General features: G+C 40.7%; 2 protein-coding genes across 10 annotated transcripts in view; one reads left to right on the forward strand and one right to left on the reverse strand.

Annotated features, from left to right (window-relative positions):
* The window catches only part of LOC125449589 (membrane-spanning 4-domains subfamily A member 18-like), a 69,008-nt gene extending 52,523 nt beyond the window's left edge, over positions 1–16,485 (forward strand). For 2 of the 4 annotated variants that reach the window (XR_009443447.1, XM_048525421.2), the window contains one exon: positions 15,382–16,484. Coding sequence is in view for 2 of the 4 variants with exons in the window: in XM_048525421.2 (XP_048381378.1) it covers positions 15,382–15,591 (210 nt within the window). In the remaining 2 variants the exon portion in view is untranslated. Of the gene's footprint in view, positions 1–8,729; positions 8,840–15,381 lie in introns of all 4 variants that reach the window. The other 2 variants (XR_007246936.2, XM_048525422.2) reach the window with 2 other exon arrangements.
* Positions 16,486–16,621: 136 nt separating this feature from the next.
* Positions 16,622–21,825, reverse strand: part of LOC125449488 (membrane-spanning 4-domains subfamily A member 12-like) — a 32,365-nt gene continuing 27,161 nt past the window's right edge. For 5 of the 6 annotated variants that reach the window (XM_048525288.1, XM_048525286.2, XM_048525287.2 and 2 more), the window contains 2 exons: positions 18,373–18,484; positions 16,622–17,504 (listed from right to left, as the gene is read on the reverse strand). In XM_048525288.1, the coding sequence (XP_048381245.1) occupies positions 17,467–17,504; positions 18,373–18,484 (150 nt within the window). In that variant the 3' untranslated portion in view covers positions 16,622–17,466. The remainder of the gene's footprint in view (positions 17,505–18,372; positions 18,485–21,825) is intronic. The other variant, XM_048525291.2, reaches the window with a different exon arrangement.

A 21,825-nucleotide genomic window follows, 5' to 3' on the forward strand; every position in this document is an offset into this window, starting at 1 on the left:
CTGAGTCAGTGTGCCTTTAGACTAACAGTGAAGGTCACCTGTAGTATCAGTGTGTGTTTATAGAGTAATAATGATAATCACTTGCTGAGTCACTGTGCCTTTAGACTAACAGTGAAGGTCACCTGTAGTATCAGTGTGTGTTTATAGAGTAATAATGATAATCACTTGCTGAGTCACTGTGCCTTTAGACTAACAGTGAAGGTCACCTGTAGTATCAGTGTGTGTTTATAGAGTAATAATGATAATCACTTGCTGTGTCACTGTGCCTTTAGACTAACAGTGAAGGTCACCTGTAGTATCAGTGTGTGTTTATAGAGTAATAATGATAATCACTTGCTGTGTCACTGTGCCTTTAGACTAACAGTGAAGGTCACCTGTAGTATCAGTGTGTGTTTATAGAGTAATAATGATAATCGCTTGCTGTGTCACTGTGCCTTCAGACTAACAGTGAAGGTCACCTGTAGTATCAGTGTGTGTTTATAGAGTAATAATGATAATCACTTGCTGTGTCACTGTGCCTTTAGACTAACAGTGAAGGTCACCTGTAGTATCAGTGTGTGTTTATAGAGTAATAATGATAATCACTTGCTGTGTCACTGTGCCTTCAGACTAACAGTGAAGGTCACCTGTAGTATCAGTGTGTGTTTATAGAGTAATAATGATAATCACTTGCTGAGTCCGCATGCCTTTAGACTAACAGTGAAGGTCACCTGTAGTATCAGTGTGTGTTTATAGAGTAATAATGATAATCACTTGCTGAGTCCGCATGCTTTTAGACTAACAGTGAAGGTCACCTGTAGTATCAGTGTGTGTTTATAGAGTAATAATGATAATCACTTGCTGTGTCACTGTGCCTTTAGACTAACAGTGAAGGTCACCTGTAGTATCAGTGTGTGTTTATAGAGTAATAATGATAATCACTTGCTGAGTCCGCATGCCTTTAGACTAACAGTGAAGGTCACCTGTAGTATCAGTGTGTGTTTATAGAGTAATAATGATAATCACTTGCTGTGTCACTGTGCCTTTAGACTAACAGTGAAGGTCACCTGTAGTATCAGTGTGTGTTTATAGAGTAATAATGATAATCACTTGCTGAGTCACTGTGCCTTCAGACTAACAGTGAAGGTCACCTGTAGTATCAGTGTGTGTTTATAGAGTAATAATGATAATCACTTGCTGTGTCACTGTGCCTTTAGACTAACAGTGAAGGTCACCTGTAGTATCAGTGTGTGTTTATAGAGTAATAATGATAATCACTTGCTGTGTCACTGTGCCTTTAGACTAACAGTGAAGGTCACCTGTAGTATCAGTGTGTGTTTGTAGAGTAATAATGATAATCACTTGCTGAGTCCGCATGCCTTCAGACTAACAGTGAAGGTCACCTGTAGTATCAGTGTGTGTTTGTAGAGTAATAATGATAATCACTTGCTGTGTCACTGTGCCTTCAGACTAACAGTGAAGGTCACCTGTAGTATCAGTGTGTGTTTATAGAGTAATAATGATAATCACTTGCTGTGTCACTGTGCCTTTAGACTAACAGTGAAGGTCACCTGTAGTATCAGTGTGTGTTTATAGAGTAATAATGATAATCACTTGCTGTGTCACTGTGCCTTTAGACTAACAGTGAAGGTCACCTGTAGTATCAGTGTGTGTTTATAGAGTAATAATGATAATCACTTGCTGTGTCACTGTGCCTTTAGACTAACAGTGAAGGTCACCTGTAGTATCAGTGTGTGTTTATAGAGTAATAATGATAATCACTTGCTGAGTCCGCATGCCTTTAGACTAACGGTGAAGGTCACCTGTAGTATCAGTGTGTGTTTATAGAGTAATAATGATAATCACTTGCTGAGTCAGTGTGCCTTTAGACTAACAGTGAAGGTCACCTGTAGTATCAGTGTGTGTTTATAGAGTAATAATGATAATCGCTTGCTGTGTCACTGTGCCTTCAGACTAACAGTGAAGGTCACCTGTAGTATCAGTGTGTGTTTATAGAGTAATAATGATAATCACTTGCTGTGTCACTGTGCCTTTAGACTAACAGTGAAGGTCACCTGTAGTATCAGTGTGTGTTTATAGAGTAATAATGATAATCACTTGCTGTGTCACTGTGCCTTCAGACTAACAGTGAAGGTCACCTGTAGTATCAGTGTGTGTTTATAGAGTAATAATGATAATCACTTGCTGAGTCCGCATGCCTTTAGACTAACAGTGAAGGTCACCTGTAGTATCAGTGTGTGTTTATAGAGTAATAATGATAATCACTTGCTGTGTCACTGTGCCTTTAGACTAACAGTGAAGGTCACCTGTAGTATCAGTGTGTGTTTATAGAGTAATAATGATAATCACTTGCTGTGTCACTGTGCCTTTAGACTAACAGTGAAGGTCACCTGTAGTATCAGTGTGTGTTTATAGAGTAATAATGATAATCACTTGCTGAGTCCGCATGCCTTTAGACTAACGGTGAAGGTCACCTGTAGTATCAGTGTGTGTTTATAGAGTAATAATGATAATCGCTTGCTGTGTCACTGTGCCTTTAGACTAACAGTGAAGGTCACCTGTAGTATCAGTGTGTGTTTATAGAGTAATAATGATAATCACTTGCTGTGTCACTGTGCCTTTAGACTAACAGTGAAGGTCACCTGTAGTATCAGTGTGTGTTTATAGAGTAATAATGATAATCACTTGCTGTGTCACTGTGCCTTTAGACTAACGGTGAAGGTCACCTGTAGTATCAGTGTGTGTTTATAGAGTAATAATGATAATCACTTGCTGTGTCACTGTGCCTTTAGACTAACGGTGAAGGTCACCTGTAGTATCAGTGTGTGTTTATAGAGTAATAATGATAATCACTTGCTGTGTCACTGTGCTTTTAGACTAACAGTGAAGGTCACCTGTAGTATCAGTGTGTGTTTATAGAGTAATAATGAGAATCACTTGCTGTGTCACTGTGCCTTTAGACTAACAGTGAAGGTCACCTGTAGTATCAGTGTGTGTTTATAGAGTAATAATGATAATCACTTGCTGAGTCCGCATGCTTTTAGACTAACAGTGAAGGTCACCTGTAGTATCAGTGTGTGTTTATAGAGTAATAATGATAATCACTTGCTGTGTCACTGTGCCTTTAGACTAACGGTGAAGGTCACCTGTAGTATCAGTGTGTGTTTATAGAGTAATAATGATAATCACTTGCTGAGTCCGCATGCTTTTAGACTAACAGTGAAGGTCACCTGTAGTATCAGTGTGTGTTTATAGAGTAATAATGATAATCACTTGCTGTGTCACTGTGCCTTTAGACTAACGGTGAAGGTCACCTGTAGTATCAGTGTGTGTTTATAGAGTAATAATGATAATCACTTGCTGAGTCCGCATGCCTTTAGACTAACAGTGAAGGTCACCTGTAGTATCAGTGTGTGTTTATAGAGTAATAATGATAATCGCTTGCTGAGTCACTGTGCCTTCAGACTAACAGTGAAGGTCACCTGTAGTATCAGTGTGTGTTTATAGAGTAATAATGATAATCACTTGCTGAGTCCGCATGCCTTTAGACTAACAGTGAAGGTCACCTGTAGTATCAGTGTGTGTTTATAGAGTAATAATGATAATCACTTGCTGTGTCACTGTGCCTTTAGACTAACAGTGAAGGTCACCTGTAGTATCAGTGTGTGTTTATAGAGTAATAATGATAATCACTTGCTGAGTCCGCATGCTTTTAGACTAACAGTGAAGGTCACCTGTAGTATCAGTGTGTGTTTATAGAGTAATAATGATAATCGCTTGCTGTGTCACTGTGCCTTTAGACTAACAGTGAAGGTCACCTGTAGTATCAGTGTGTGTTTATAGAGTAATAATGATAATCACTTGCTGAGTCCGCATGCCTTTAGACTAACGGTGAAGGTCACCTGTAGTATCAGTGTGTGTTTATAGAGTAATAATGATAATCACTTGCTGTGTCACTGTGCCTTTAGACTAACGGTGAAGGTCACCTGTAGTATCAGTGTGTGTTTATAGAGTAATAATGATAATCACTTGCTGTGTCACTGTGCCTTTAGACTAACGGTGAAGGTCACCTGTAGTATCAGTGTGTGTTTATAGAGTAATAATGATAATCACTTGCTGTGTCACTGTGCTTTTAGACTAACAGTGAAGGTCACCTGTAGTATCAGTGTGTGTTTATAGAGTAATAATGATAATCACTTGCTGTGTCACTGTGCCTTTAGACTAACAGTGAAGGTCACCTGTAGTATCAGTGTGTGTTTATAGAGTAATAATGATAATCACTTGCTGTGTCACTGTGCTTTTAGACTAACAGTGAAGGTCACCTGTAGTATCAGTGTGTGTTTATAGAGTAATAATGATAATCACTTGCTGAGTCCGCATGCCTTTAGACTAACAGTGAAGGTCACCTGTAGTATCAGTGTGTGTTTATAGAGTAATAATGATAATCACTTGCTGAGTCCGCATGCTTTTAGACTAACAGTGAAGGTCACCTGTAGTATCAGTGTGTGTTTATAGAGTAATAATGATAATCACTTGCTGTGTCACTGTGCCTTTAGACTAACAGTGAAGGTCACCTGTAGTATCAGTGTGTGTTTATAGAGTAATAATGATAATCACTTGCTGAGTCCGCATGCCTTTAGACTAACAGTGAAGGTCACCTGTAGTATCAGTGTGTGTTTATAGAGTAATAATGATAATCGCTTGCTGAGTCCGCATGCCTTTAGACTAACAGTGAAGGTCACCTGTAGTATCAGTGTGTGTTTATAGAGTAATAATGATAATCGCTTGCTGAGTCCGCATGCCTTTAGACTAACAGTGAAGGTCACCTGTAGTATCAGTGTGTGTTTATAGAGTAATAATGATAATCACTTGCTGAGTCACTGTGCCTTTAGACTAACAGTGAAGGTCACCTGTAGTATCAGTGTGTGTTTATAGAGTAATAATGATAATCACTTGCTGTGTCACTGTGCCTTCAGACTAACAGTGAAGGTCACCTGTAGTATCAGTGTGTGTTTATAGAGTAATAATGATAATCACTTGCTGTGTCACTGTGCCTTTAGACTAACAGTGAAGGTCACCTGTAGTATCAGTGTGTGTTTATAGAGTAATAATGATAATCACTTGCTGAGTCACTGTGCCTTTAGACTAACAGTGAAGGTCACCTGTAGTATCAGTGTGTGTTTATAGAGTAATAATGATAATCACTTGCTGTGTCACTGTGCCTTCAGACTAACAGTGAAGGTCACCTGTAGTATCAGTGTGTGTTTATAGAGTAATAATGATAATCACTTGCTGTGTCACTGTGCCTTCAGACTAACCGTGAAGGTCACCTGTAGTATCAGTGTGTGTTTATAGAGTAATAATGATAATCACTTGCTGTGTCACTGTGCCTTTAGACTAACAGTGAAGGCCACCTGTAGTATCAGTGTGTGTTTATAGAGTAATAATGATAATCACTTGCTGAGTCACTGTGCCTTCAGACTAACAGTGAAGGTCACCTGTAGTATCAGTGTGTGTTTATAGAGTAATAATGATAATCACTTGCTGTGTCACTGTGCCTTTAGACTAACAGTGAAGGTCACCTGTAGTATCAGTGTGTGTTTATAGAGTAATAATGATAATCACTTGCTGTGTCACTGTGCCTTCAGACTAACAGTGAAGGTCACCTGTAGTATCAGTGTGTGTTTATAGAGTAATAATGATAATCACTTGCTGTGTCACTGTGCCTTCAGACTAACAGTGAAGGTCACCTGTAGTATCAGTGTGTGTTTATAGAGTAATAATGATAATCACTTGCTGTGTCACTGTGCCTTCAGACTAACAGTGAAGGTCACCTGTAGTATCAGTGTGTGTTTATAGAGTAATAATGATAATCACTTGCTGAGTCACTGTGCCTTTAGACTAACAGTGAAGGTCACCTGTAGTATCAGTGTGTGTTTATAGAGTAATAATGATAATCACTTGCTGTGTCACTGTGCCTTTAGACTAACAGTGAAGGTCACCTGTACTATCAGTGTGTGTTTATAGAGTAATAATGATAATCACTTGCTGTGTCACTGTGCCTTTAGACTAACGGTGAAGGTCACCTGTAGTATCAGTGTGTGTTTATAGAGTAATAATGATAATCACTTGCTGTGTCACTATGCCTTTAGACTAACAGTGAAGGTCACCTGTAGTATCAGTGTGTGTTTATAGAGTAATAATGATAATCGCTTGCTGAGTCACTGTGCCTTTAGACTAACAGTGAAGGTCACCTGTAGTATCAGTGTGTGTTTATAGAGTAATAATGATAATCGCTTGCTGTGTCACTGTGCCTTTAGACTAACAGTGAAGGTCACCTGTAGTATCAGTGTGTGTTTGTAGAGTAATAATGATAATCACTTGCTGTGTCACTGTGCCTTTAGACTAACAGTGAAGGTCACCTGTAGTATCAGTGTGTGTTTATAGAGTAATAATGATAATCACTTGCTGTGTCACTGTGCCTTTAGACTAACGGTGAAGGTCACCTGTAGTATCAGTGTGTGTTTATAGAGTAATAATGATAATCACTTGCTGTGTCACTGTGCCTTCAGACTAACAGTGAAGGTCACCTGTAGTATCAGTGTGTGTTTATAGAGTAATAATGATAATCACTTGCTGTGTCACTGTGCCTTTAGACTAACAGTGAAGGTCACCTGTAGTATCAGTGTGTGTTTATAGAGTAATAATGATAATCACTTGCTGTGTCACTGTGCCTTTAGACTAACAGTGAAGGTCACCTGTAGTATCAGTGTGTGTTTATAGAGTAATAATGATAATCACTTGCTGTGTCACTGTGCCTTTAGACTAACAGTGAAGGTCACCTGTAGTATCAGTGTGTGTTTATAGAGTAATAATGATAATCACTTGCTGAGTCACTGTGCCTTTAGACTAACAGTGAAGGTCACCTGTAGTATCAGTGTGTGTTTATAGAGTAATAATGATAATCACTTGCTGTGTCACTGTGCCTTTAGACTAACAGTGAAGGTCACCTGTAGTATCAGTGTGTGTTTATAGAGTAATAATGATAATCACTTGCTGTGTCACTGTGCCTTTAGACTAACAGTGAAGGTCACCTGTAGTATCAGTGTGTGTTTATAGAGTAATAATGATAATCGCTTGCTGTGTCACTGTGCCTTTAGACTAACAGTGAAGGTCACCTGTAGTATCAGTGTGTGTTTATAGAGTAATAATGATAATCACTTGCTGTGTCACTGTGCCTTTAGACTAACAGTGAAGGTCACCTGTAGTATCAGTGTGTGTTTATAGAGTAATAATGATAATCACTTGCTGTGTCACTGTGCCTTTAGACTAACAGTGAAGGTCACCTGTAGTATCAGTGTGTGTTTATAGAGTAATAATGATAATCACTTGCTGTGTCACTGTGCCTTCAGACTAACAGTGAAGGTCACCTGTAGTATCAGTGTGTGTTTATAGAGTAATAATGATAATCACTTGCTGTGTCACTGTGCCTTCAGACTAACAGTGAAGGTCACCTGTAGTATCAGTGTGTGTTTATAGAGTAATAATGATAATCACTTGCTGTGTCACTGTGCCTTTAGACTAACAGTGAAGGTCACCTGTAGTATCAGTGTGTGTTTATAGAGTAATAATGATAATCGCTTGCTGAGTCAGATGATCACTGCAATGCCACTTGTGTTCACAGATCAAGATGACGATCACTTGTTGTGTTGGTTTGTCTTTATCTGGGCTAGCAGTGAAGATCACATGCTTTTCGGTGTGTTTACAGACTAATGATGATTAATTGCTGTGTCAGTGTTTGTACATTGTCTCATGGTTGTGATCACTTGCTGTGTCACTGTCTGCTAATGGACAAGCAGTGATGATGACTTGCTCTCCCACAGTGTGTTTATGGACTGACAGTGATTATCTCATGCTGTGTCAGTGACCATTTAATAGAGTAACAGTAATAGCCACTAGCTATGTCAATGTGTGGTTGTAAACTAACAATGGTTATGATTTGTTGTGTCAATGTGTGTTTATAGACTACGAGTGATGATCACTTGCTGTGTCAGCACGTGGTTCTTGACGAACAGTGATTATGACTTACTATATTGGTTTGTAGTTATAGACTACAATGATACTTGTGATGATACTTGTTGTCTCAGGATCCGCATTTGCAGATAATTTTTATCATCACTTTCTGAACCAGAAACTAAAGTAACATATATCATTGTGGAGCTGATAAAGTTGCTCACATTTGAAGTTTTTGAGAAGATTTGTAGCTCTGGTTATGGATGAGGTTCTAGACTTGCTCGCCGAGCCGTTGTGTTTGGTCACAGACATTTTGTCACCCTGCTAAGTAACATTATCAATTTGCCTCTGGTGAAGCATTGGTGTTCTGTCCCGTTTGTTATTTATATGCCTTGGTTTTCTGGGGTGGTTACATTGCTTCCTGAATGCTTCACTGGAGGCGCTTTGACGATGTTACCTAGCAGGGTGATGAAACATCTGTGACCAAACACACTGGCTCAGCGAGCAAGTCTACAACCTTGTTCATATTTCCTTAATGATATATTTTGTGTGGATCAAAGTATCCTGATATACGGCATCCACAAGTCTTTATTGGCTTGTACTGGTTCCTGTGGATGCAAGTATTGAAGATCATAATCCAGCACACTGAAAGAAATATCTGACATTTTATTTTCGTGATTAGAAGCCTAGAAGTTACTCCTGTTTCTCCCATGCAGGCAGCACCAATGATCAATGCAGCATTCCTCATGATCTTCTCTGTGGTGGAGTTCATCATATCTTGTTTAATTTGTTATCTTCATATCAAGCTCTTACGCTCCAGTCGATGGTAAGAATTGCAGAAGTGCGTCACACCTTAGGAAGAATGCCACAGCTGTGTAGTGTAGATTGACTAGGCTGATTTGACGGATCAGGAATTTTGGTTAAATGCTGGAGAATTGAAAAGATTGTTCTCTCCATAGTACGGATTGAGGTTGCAAAGGTATGTTTAAATCATAACAGTTCTGACATCATCAGGGGAAACTGACAGTATTTTCAAGATGGTTAATTAAAGAGCTTGAAAAGTGCATCTAATCTGAGGACTTCGAAAGAACCAGCATTTGCATGTGAATCAAAGCAGAAAACAGGAGCAAGAGTCGGCTTTTTAGCATATCAAACTGTCTTCAACATTCAGTATTGTATTTACTGATCCTCCTTACCAATGACATTCTGCTGCTTTCCCCTGAAGCCCTTAATGCCTTGCTGTAAAAGTACCAATTTCTTTCTCAAGTATATTCAGTAGATTGATTTCCACAGCCTTCTTCAGTAGAGAATTCCAAATGTTCACTACTGTCCGACTGAAGAAATTCCTCCTCATTTCAGTCTTAAATGGCCTACCCCATGTCGTGATCATTTTGCTCAAGAACTCCTCAGCCAGGAACCATCATCTCTGTATCTAGTCCTGTAGTATTTCATATATTTAAATGTTGTTTCTTTCATTTTCCTAACCACCAGTACATATGGGCCTAGTCTAGACAATCTATTGCAAGTGTAGCTTCACTTCAGCTGTACTGTATAGCTACAGTGGTAGCCTGCTCTTGTACTCAAATTGTCTTGCAAGAAAGGCAAAAATGAGCATTTGACTTCCTAACTGCTTGCTGCCCTGCATGCTTGATTTCAATGACAGGTGCAGACACCCAGGTCTCTTTGTACATCAACATTTCCCAATTTGTCACCATTTAAATAACGCTTTATTCTGTTTTCAGTACTGAAATGGATTACCTCACATTTGTTCACTTTGTACTACATGTGCCTTGCATTTGTTTACTCCCTTAACTATCTAAATCATCTTGAAACCTCTTTATGTCCTCTGCACCACCATTAATTCCTCATGTCATCAGCAATCTTGGAAAATTATATTGGATTCCCTCATCTAAATCGTTAATATGGAGCGATCCACAAGCACCAGTCCCTGTGGTACCCTCGTAGTCATACCTGCAAAAATAGTCTCAGAGCACAAAAATAGGCTGTTCGACTCAACTCATCCATGCCAACCAGGTTTCCTAAATTGAACTTGACCTATTTGCCTGCATTTGGTCCATATCCATCTAAACATTTCCTATTCATGTACCTGTCCAAAAGTCTTCTAAATGTTGTAATAGTACTCACCTCTATCACTTCCTCTGGCAGTTCATTCCATCTGCACATCATCCTCTGTTTAAAAAGTTGCCCCTTAAGTTCCTTTTAAATCTGTCCCCTCTGACCTTAAACCTATGCCGTCTGGTTTTGGACTCCTCTACCCTGAGAAAAGACCCTGGCTATTTACCTTATTTGTGTCCATTGTGATTTTAGAAACTTCTATGAGGTCACCCTCAGCCTCCTACGCTCCAAGGAAAAAGGTCCCAGCCTATCTAGCCTGTCCTTATAACTCAAACCCTCCAACCTCTGTTACATTCTTATAAATCTTGTTTGCACCTTTCCCAGATTAATAACATCCTTCCTATAGCACAGCAACCAGAATTGTATGCAGTATTCCAAATGCGCCCTTACCAATGCCTTGTATAGCCGTAACATGACATCCCAATTCCAGTACTCAGTGCTCTGACCAATGAGGGCAAGTGTATCAAACACCCTCTTCTCCACCCTATCTCCCACTTGCAAGGAATTATGTACCTGCACTGTAGGTCCCTCCATTCAGCAACACTCCGCATAGCCCTACCATTACCATTACCGCCTGGTTTGTCTAATTAAAATGTAACACCTTGCATTTATCTGAATTAAACTCCAATTGCAGTTCCTCAGCCCACTGGATTGATATTCCATTGTACTCTGAGATAACCTTCTTCACTGTCCACAGTACCACCAAATTTGGCGTCATCCGCAAACCTACCAACATTGCGTCCTACGTTGTCATCCAAATTGTTTATATAAATGAAAAACAACAGTTGACCCAGCACTGATTCTTTTGACACACGACTGGTCAAAGGTCTCCGGTCTGAACAACAACCCTATACCACCACCCTCTGTCTGCTACTGTCAAGCCCATTTTGTATCCAATTGGCTAGCTCTCCCTGTATCCCTTGGGATCTAACCTTACTGATCGGTCTACCAAGTAGAACCTTGTCAAAGATCTTGCTAAAGTCCATGTAGACAACATTTATTGATCGGCCTTTATTTATGTCCTCGGTCATCTCTTCAAAAATTCAATCAGTTTTGTGAGACACGATTTCCCAAGCACAAAGCCATGCTGACCATCCCTAATCAGTCCTTGCCTTTCCAAATGCGTGCAGATTCCTTCTTTCAGAATCCCCTCCAACAACTTAGCCACCACTGACATTTGGCTCACCAGTCTATAGTTTCTTGACTTTTTCTTGCAGTCTTTCATAAATAATGGCACAACATTCCCTCTCTAGTTACTCTTTTGCCCTTAATGTATGACCTATTTATTCCTTTTCTCTGTTTCCCGTCTGCTAATTAATTCTTAATCCATACCAGTATATGATCCCCAGTCCTATATACTTTAAACTTGCACACTAACCGCTTATTTGAGACTTTTACCAAAAGCTTTCTGAAAATCTAAATATACCATATCCACTGGTACTGCCTTATCTATTCAAATAGTTATGTCCTCAAAATCTTTAGTAAGTTTGTTACACATAATTTCCTTTCATAAGCCCTTGCTGACTTTGTCTCGCTGCAATTTTATTTTCTAAGTGTCTGGTTATTGCATCCTTTATAATACACTGTAGAATTTTGCCTAATATTGATGTTATAAGTTGTTATGGACCAAACCAAATCCCCTGAAAACATATCAAGGAGTAACCTTTTCCCTGGAGCGTCAGAGGCTGACTGGTGACCTTATAGAGGCTTATAAATCATGAGGGGCATGGATAGGGTCAATAGCCAAGATCTTTTCCCCAGGGTAGGGGAATCTAAAACTAGAGGGTATAGGTTTAAGGTGAGAGGGGAAAGATTTAAAAGGGCCATAACAGGTAACATTTTCACACAGAGGGTTGTGCATGTATGGAACGGGCCGCCAGAAGAAGTGGTGGAAGCTGGTAGTATAACAGCATTTAAAAGGCATCTGGGTGGGTACATGAACAGGAAGGGTTTAGAGGTATGTGGGCCGAATACTGGCAAAAGGGACTAGATTAATTTAGGATATTGGCGTGGACGAGTTGGACCAAAGGGCCTGTTTCCATGCTGTAGAATCCTATGACTCTATAACTCTTCAGTTGTCTGATTTTTCCACTGGCATTTCCGCCACTGTAGTCATTGCTCCCATCTGTAACCCAGCTAAATCATTACCAAGGATAACTGTATTTCCAGAACCAAGAATTTGTGCATTACTCCTACAACCATTTCACTTGTTTTCACCAGACTGTCCGACCTCACTTTATCTAATGGAACACTGCTCTTCTCACCATGAATTGCAATTTCTGGCAATACTCCTTCTGAATTACCTATCTCCTAATCTCTCACCATCAAAGGCTGATTTGCTGCCATATCTCTTAAAATTTTAATTTCTTTACCTACTGCTAGCATACATGAGTACACTTTACCCACGTAAGTAAGCTCTTTAAAGATATCTGGCACTTTCTTCTCAACCAATCCCAGACCAAGTTATACATTGTAGCTTTTTAGCTTCCAGTGTGCTTTTCTTTATCACTGCTTACCCTACCTTTGCAGTGCTTTCACTAAACCACCAACACTGCAATTTCATGTGACCTACTCTATTGCAGTGAAGACCCTGAGCCAATATATTTCTTCTCACTCATGGTTTTCCTTTTTATCCTGTGGTAACCTATCTCATTAAATTCAATGAGATTTCTTTTAGCCTTACCACCTGAGGATTTTTATTCTCCCCAGTTTCTACCCCTCACAAACTGAAGTTGTCAGAAACCAAACTTTGATTTATGAACCAACTCATAATCATCAGCCATTTCCGCTGCTAATCTTGCAGTCTTAAATCTCTGCTCTTCCACATGAGTTCTCACTACTTCAGGGAGTGCATTTATAAACTCCTCCAAAATAATCATCTAACAGCCTCTTATGTTTGATCTATTTTCAATGCCCTTATCCACCTATCAAAATTACTTTGATCCTTTCAAACTCTGAATAATATGTTTAACTAGGTTCCCTCCTTAGATTCCTGAAACATTGTCTGCAGGCTTCTGGTACAAGTTCATATGCATTTAAAATGGCTTTTTCTCACTACTTCATACTCCGCAGATACCTCTTCTGATAGTGATGCAAATACTTCACTAACTCCACCTACCAACTTTGTTTGGATCAACAATACCCACGTGGTCAAAGGCCATTTCATTTGTTTAGCCACTTTCTCAAATGAAATGAAAAAGGCTTCTACATCCTTTTTGTCAAGCTTAGGCAATGCTTAGGCATACTGGAACAGATCCCCACAAGGCCTTTGACTACAATGGGATTGCTCTCCATCAGTGTCCTCATCACTACACCTAACTTTCACCTCTACCTCTGCCATTTTAAGTTGACTTTGAGTTTTCAGTTCCAACCTCTTAAGTTTAAAACTCTCTCTTTCCTCCTTTCTTCTCTCTCTTTCTCCTGCTAAGGTCTTTCTTCCCTTTTTACTCTGCTTTTAATTGTAATTCAAACTGTTTCATTTCCTTTTTATCTTAAGGTGCAACATTTGCAGTTGAGTTTTAGCCATTTCTAAAGATTCCAATGGCATTCCTGACAATTGCCACAATTACTTCCCCTTTCCTCACAGACACAGGCAACCCCAACTCCAGCTTGTTTGCCAATTCCAAAAGCTTTACCTTTCTCACTTTCTATAAAACTCCCAAAGCGACTTGTTCCACCCCCAGAAAACTCTTAGTGACTGAAAGAGTCATTACTACACAAGGCACACCCTGTTCAAAACAACTGAATTCAATACCCAAAAAGAGGACATCAACACTCACCGCTAATTGCCTTTGAGTCAAAAATTCCTAAAGCACACCTGGAATTAGAGATTTTGTTTCTGCCAAGACCCCTCCCAATTTGTTATGAACCAGACAAGACCCCCTCACAACATGTCAAGAAGATAGCCTAAACCCAAACTTTTTCTTATTTTAAAGGCAAGTGCCATTGCAACTCAGTTGATCAGACCACCAGGCTTGAAGCAGAATGCACTTTATTCATAGACTGTAGTTAAAAGGCAACAACAGAAAGAAGAAATTGGGATAACAACTCTATTAAAAAACTTAACAAAGTAATAGAATATTTAACTACTAAACAGTAAATTGTTCCAATATAGTTACATCCCATAAACACACCCTTGGCAGAGGCAAATTCACGGAAGTAGATTGCTTCACATGCAATTCTAGCATCAGGAAGAGAACTATTGCACTAATTTCATTCTTTGTTTACAATACATGCCCACCTTCCTGTTACCTGTCTTTGAATACTCTTGGGTATTCAGTTCCCAGATGTGGTCACCCTGTAGCCAAGTCTCTATAATCACAGTCATATCACACTCATTTACAATTGTTTTTTGAAATGTTAATTTGTCCAAATAATTGCAGATAGGCCTCTTCAGTGCTGTTGCAATTGGAGATGGAATAGTGGCCAAGAAGCTGCTCAGGGCTTGATGTTGTTTTGATGAAATGTTCTGTCATAAACTTACAACTCTATCACTCAATACGCATTGAGCCTGCAGAATTTCTCAGTTTGACCCCTGGATTTATTTGGTGCTTAGGGTCAAAACACTTACCATGGATGAGGATTTTACTGCATTCAACTTATTTTGGTCTTCAGCTGTAACCTGCTTTCATTACTTTTAGCGAGTTACCTTCACATAGGAGCATTCTAGCAGTGACAGGCAGCAATAACCTTCCACAGACTTAACAGACCTTGGATCTTAGCTTGCCCCTGTTTCCACCCCTTGTACCAAATCTGTTGCTGTCATCTATTCTATAAAGTATCCCATTCAACCCAACTTAAGCTCAGAGTCTTAACATTCCAATGTCCCGAAACAGTCAGCTTCTGTCTCCTTCTCAAAACCTGACTTGCCAATCCAGCTTGTAGCAGCTGCACCTCCCCCAGACTCTGAGCCCACTCATTGCTAATATGCAATAGAATTACTCTGGACATCAAAAGTTGCTTTCTTCTTTGCACTCCAGATCACCTTGGTGTACAAGACACTTCACCAAGGCCCCAACACTTGCCATGGTCTGTGTTGAATCTCTAGGTTGTGAGGTTGCAGGTGTTACTGTCTCCAATAGTGGGCTGTGTGAAGATTTGAGTATGAATAGTGATTTCAGAGAATGATTTCAATCATTAGCATTCAGCAGTCATCAGCAGAGAGGAAGAACACAAAGATCATAAATGGCAGGAAATTTACGTAAAACATTTATATCTTCAATTCTTTTACAGAGGGAGAGTTCTACAGAGCTAAGAGTTCGAAGAGCTGTACAACTGTCGTGCTTAATGGAGAAAAGCAGACAGAAGGAACGTGATGCAAAACTAAACACCAGTACATTAATGATTTGGTCTGGCTCTGGACAACCGTGTAAAGTTTCTCTGGAAGATCATCATACTGGCAATATAATTACAGCAACCCTGAACCCCTTGCATCAGAGTTAGTAGGAATTAGTGGCATGTTCGAGCAGAGATTGTTAAATGGACTGGAGATACAGCCTGAGGACTGGCAGCACTCAGAAAGCATAGCCATTTGAAAACTCATCTTTCAACCCCAGAAGGTAAAGAGAATCATGTCAAATAAGAAATGTTCCACTCCATCACACCTTCAATTCAGGTTCCCATTTCTTGCCATTGAAAGCTGTTCCCTGCTCGTTTTTATTCATATCTATCTTTGGAGCAAGTACTTTCCCTCTCTTCCCTCCCAGGTTTTCACTCTCCATCTGAAGAGACAGATCTAGCCCCAGAGGGTGGAATCATAAAAATGAACCACGAGTTCCTTGTACCCATGAGAACATCAAACTGCTCCTCATTTAGCACCAGTGTTGATTTGTTCCATTGGAGGAGAGTAAATGTGGGAATGGGAGTAAAATTGAGATGGTGCTTGGCTAAGGTTAAGTCAGTTATGGGGAGCACCTTGAGCATGGGATCCTTGTTGCTGACACTGGGTAATGAAAGGGGTGGAGAGTCCCAAGTATCTCTGTACCAGCATCTCTCAATAAGGAGGCAGAAGGATGGTCTTCACTGAAGGTTTATGATCCTAAGCATCAGTGATAATGGTTCATTTCACTTTAGGCTTCATGTGGTCTGAACATATTGCTCCAATATGAGGAATTAGAATTTTTGGCTCCCAAAACTTGAAAGGTTCTGAGGAGAGGGGTGGTGCAAATGGCAGAGAGATAATCATTAGCCTATGGACATTTTATGCTTGTACCACAGATAATCATTTGTAATTCTTGCAACAGGCTGGCAGGGCAGGGATTTGTACAGCGGTATTGACAAACAGAGATAGCAAGGTGTGGAGCTGGATAAACACAGCAGGCCAAGCAGCATCAGAGGAGCAGGAAAGCTGATCTTTCGGGCCTGGACCCTTCATGATGAGGGGTTCAGGCCCACAATGTCAGCTTTCCTGCTCCTAAGATGTTGCTTGGCCTGCTGTGTTCATTCAGCTCCACACCTTGTTATCTTGGATTCTCCAGCATCTGCAGTTCCCATTATCTCTGATACTACTGACAAACAGTTCATTCTTTCAAAACAAAGATATCCTGTGTTTTGAACAGCAATAAACATCAATCTGCAGTGGTGCAACTGTTATTGAGACTGTAACAATCCCAGGTAATCTGGGAAATTAGCTTCATACCGAAAATATGTTTAAGAATTGTCTTCTGTTTATCGGATTCCCGGAACGTCAAGCTAATCCATACCCCCTCAACCCTTCATATGTATTCTTTGGTAATGATTACCAATGTTCATTACATAATGCTGACATGAAATAAACAGTCATACATTTAGAAACTACCTGTGACTAGAGATGATTCAGTACGGTAGATCATTAAAGCTGTGAGTCTGACAAACTACCAGAGCGTAAGGAACAGGAAAAGGTCATTCAATGTGGCCATGGCTGAGCTCTCACAAATGGAGAGTGATTTTGAAAAAAAAAGGTAATAATGCCTTCCTCTTTGTGGATAACATTTTTTAATTACAATAAAATCAACATTGTTTAAGTTACATATATTAAGAAGCTTCCCTTCCTACTTAAACAATAGTTCATAAATCCAGTGTCACATTGCTGTCTCCTTTTCAGTTTAAAGGGAGATGTCCTTTCCCGTTGCCATTGGAAACTTAGAAAAGGTGGTCATGGTACAAGGACCTTTTGTATGGTAAATATCCCAACTGCAGTAGGACACTGGTCTCTCCTCATTCCCTCAGTAATTTCACCATCCATTCACATGGCCTTGAACATGGTGCAGTGACGATTATCTGAATTGAAACCATATCCCTCTGGAGCTCCTAGCTCTTTCAGCAATTGGAGGGTCAACTTCAACGGCGAATTACAGATTGTCTATGGGAACTTGCCACTAAGGATTAAATGGAAGACAGTTTCATGTTATTTAATAAATACACCTCATAGAGTTTGGATGTGACCCCCGCCCCCCCTTGCAAGCTTTCTGAGCTGCCCTTGTTGTCAAGCAGCTCCTCACATCTACAGTTCAGAAATTATCCTGTGAACTACAGGATGCTGCTGACCATTCAAAACCAAGTGAGATAGTGGTGTAGTGATGATGCTTTTGGATTGGTAATCCAGCAGTGCAATTAATGTTTAGGGCGCAGGTTCAAATTGCACCATGAATTCCTTTCAGAAACTCATTTGTTCATTAATATCAATTCGGGAAGAAAATCTGCTTTCTTTCACAGGTCACTGTAAAATGTTCAATCTCTTCACTGCCCAGACCTTCTCAGTTCAAGGCATTAGAGACGGCCAACAAACATTGGCCTTGTCAGCAATATTCATTTCCCATGATAATAAAAATTAACATCTCAAGGCACCTCTCATGAATGATTACTGAACAAAATTCAAACCACTTAAAACTTAGTCAATGAAGTTGAACTTTAGTGGATGTTCGCATGGAGACAGAGAGGCTGAAAATTTCAGCGATCCCAAAACTTCTTTGATGAGAAGTTTTTGCCATTGTTCCTCTGATGTGCAAGTTCCATGCAAATTCAGCAGCAATGTATTCCATTCACAAGCGGTTAATCAGCCTGAAATCAGCATCTTTAATTGGAACATCGGTGAGGACTTGACAAGACCAGTAGAAAAATAAGGATGAGGCTGGAAACAATTATCAGTAGCCCACCCATTCCAATCCTGCTCTCAAGATGCTGAGAGGACTGCGTAGGATGCAAGATCAGGTAACCCAGACTACTGACCTTCCAGCTTTATCTTACCTTGAAATTCACGTATAACGAGCGTACAATGAAGGAACAAAATCAAAGAGGCGATGAGAAATTCCATCACGCACAGGCTCATGAGGAAGAAGACTAATACCAAAGGCCCCACCTATAAAACACAAAATGAGACACCCCATCTACACTCCAACCTTTATCAGTCTAAGTCCTCAACTCTGCCACCTCATTCTCTTTTAACATCACTGGATGAAAAATCCACCTCAGCAACAGATTTCATCATCCAAAACCCCTTCCCACTTCCTCCAAAGTAATCTCTATTCTATTTCCAAGCAGTTGTTTATCCCTTTCTTACATCCTAAGTATCTTCTCAGTGCTCCCCCATTTCCTAAACACAGGATCTCTTGGTACTACTTTTACAATGTATGTCTGAAGCAAGACCTTCACTATCACTTGAACATAAACCCCAATTCCCTTTGACCATCTCATTCCACCCAAAACAATACCTATCTGTTCCCCTTCCTCCCTAGCACCATCTTGCTCTCTCTCCCAGTCACTTGCTCATAGAATCTCTACAGTGTAGAAACAGGCCTTTTGGCCCAACAAGTCCACACCAATCCCAGGAGCTTTCCACCCTGACCCATTCCCCTTTAACCCACCCAAGCTACATATCCCTGGACACTACGGGACAATTTAGAATGGCCAATCCACCTAACCTGCACATCTTTGAACTGTGGGAGGAAACCCACACAGACATGGGAAGAATGTGCAAACTCCACACAGTTGCCCGAGGCTGGAATTGAGCCGGGGTCCCTGGTGCTGTGAGGCTGCAGTGCTAACCACTGAGCCACCATGTTGCCCCATCTTCACTTCACTTGCAAGCACTCTCTGTCTCCAGCACTGACAATGCAAAGCACAGAGAGGCATTTAAAATGCATTGATGAAAGTAGAGAGGGCATAAAATAATTGGGTTTTTCTTGACTTTTACCTGCCAAAGATATTTCACAAACACTGAAAAAGCAAGAACTAATGAAAGAGCAGGGCTTAGTAGGGGCAGAACGGGACAGGATTTTACAACTTAAATGTAGATAGATCCCCACATCTAGATGGAATGTAGCCCAGGCTGTTAAGTGAAGCAAGGAATAATGGAGACTCTAACCAACATTTTCCAAACGTGTCTAGCTATAGATGAGGTACCAGAAAACCCAATTTACATCTACCACTGCATCATTGCTTAAAAAGGGAGAAAGGAACAGACCAAGTAATTGCAGAAAATTTCCCTAAAGAGTGGAGGGAAAATTGGATGAAACTATAACAGAATCCCTATGGTGTGGAAAGAGACCTATTGAGTCTGCACTGACACTCCAAAGAGCATCTCACTCAGTGTGAGATCAGATGTTGAATGATGAGCTTCCACTGTGAGATTCCATGGGAACAGAACTCTAAAATCACTCAGAGTAGAGATTGGGAACAACCCTGTCCCGCTATTCTATCGTAACGATGAGGTGTACGCAACACAGAATTAATTTGTTTAAGCGGAGACAGTCTTCAAACTAATTAGCCAGAAGTGCCTTAAGGAGCACATTGGAGCTGAATTCTGCGCTGGGTCAAAACTAGAAAGACTCGTTGCACAGATTCATTGAAAAGAAATCTAAGGCAGGTAGCCAGGTGTAATGAACAATATGTAATCATTGTTTCATGGACTTACAAACAAGAAGCTTAAAATCCGAAAGAGTAATTGTTGGAGAAACTTAACAAGTCTGGCAGCATCTAAAGAAACAGTTAATGTCTCAGTTCCATCAGAACTTGTTCACTGGACCCAAAATGTTGATCCTGTTGTCTGTCTCTCTCTCTCCACAGATCAGGAAAGGATCAATCTCTATTTAGAAAGGCGACAGATTTGTTAAGGGAAGGTTGTGTCAGACTTGGCACTGAATGTTCCAAGGAGTTAACGATGAGGGTCAATGGGAAATGTGCAGTTGATTAATTTTAACATGGCTTTTGATGAGGTTCCACGTAAAAGACTGGTTATGGAAGTAAAAGCTCACAGGATCCAGGATGAAGCAGCTAGAGATGGTTAGACCTAGCACTCTGAAACATGAGGAACAATGATGTCCTGGTGCTGACATTGACTGACCTTCAACAATCACAACCATCTTCCTCTGTGCTAGGTATAACTCCAAACTGTAAAGAATTTTGACATTGATTCCTATTGCCTTCAGTTTTGCTAGGGTTCCTTGATACCATACTCCGTCAAATGCTGCCTTCTTGTGATGATCTTCACTTTGTTGCGAGTTCAGAACTTTTGCCCATGTTTCTTTGTAAGAAAACAGCTGAGGGGGTCTGAGCATCAGTGAGCAGGTTATTGTTGAGTAACTGCCACTTGATAGCAAGATTGACAACTCCTCCCATCTGTTTGCTGATAATTGAAAATAGACCAACAGGGCAGTAACTGGCTAGGTTGGGTTTGCCCTGATTTTTGTGAACAGGAATTGACTGGTAAATGTTAGTACGTTAACAACTGGAATAGCTTGGCAGGGGGACGGAGGCAGCTAGTATTGGAGCACAGGTCTTAAGTACATTTGCCACTATTTCATGGGAGTGAATTGAATTGGTTGAAGACTGGCCTGTGTGATGCTAGGGACCTTAGAAGTAGACCGAGATTGAATGTCCACTGAGCACTTTTGGCTGTAATGCTTTCAAAGTATGCTTTGTCTTATACACCGGTGCGCCAGGCCCCACTCACCATTGAAGATAGGGATATTTGTGGGCCTGCATTCTCCTATTTAATTTTCAACACTCACGAGTAGATGTGGCAGGTCTGCAGGTCCACGGCTGCTTACGTTGTTTGGCATGCAAGTAGTCCCGCATTGCAGCTTCATCAGACTGACACTCCATTTTGAGGTATGCCTGGTTTGGCACTAATGACCTTTTCATTGAACGAGCTTTGCTGGTACTGACAGCATGGGGGATATGCTAGGCCATGAGGTTACAGACTGCTGCTGAATACAACTGAACTGCTACTGAACACCCACATTGACTGATGGATAACCAGGTGTGGAGCTGGACGAACACAGCAGGCCAAGCAGCATTAGAGAGGCAGGGAAGCTGACATTTTGGGCCTAGACCCTCCTTCAGAAATGGGGGAGGGGAAGGGGGCTCAAATAAATAGAGACAGTCGGGGGGAGGCGGATAGAAGATGGATAGAGAAGAAGTTAGGTGGAGAGGAGACAGGTAGGTCAAAGAAGTGGGGATGGAAGAGTAAAGGTGAATGTAGGTGGGGAGTTAGGGAGGAGAAAAGTCAGTCCGGGGAGGACGGACAGTCAAGGGGGTGGGATGAGATTAGTAGGTAGGAGATGGGGGTGGGGCTTGAGGTGGGAAGAGAGGATAGGTGAGAGGAAGAACAGGTTAGGGAGGCAGGGACGAGCTGGGCTGGTTTTGGGATGCAGTAGGGGAAGGGGAGATTTTGAAGCTGGTGAAATCCATATTGATACC

Source organism: Stegostoma tigrinum, chromosome 46 (genome assembly GCF_030684315.1).
Source record: "Stegostoma tigrinum isolate sSteTig4 chromosome 46, sSteTig4.hap1, whole genome shotgun sequence".
Classification (NCBI taxonomy): Eukaryota; Metazoa; Chordata; class Chondrichthyes; order Orectolobiformes; family Stegostomatidae; genus Stegostoma; species Stegostoma tigrinum.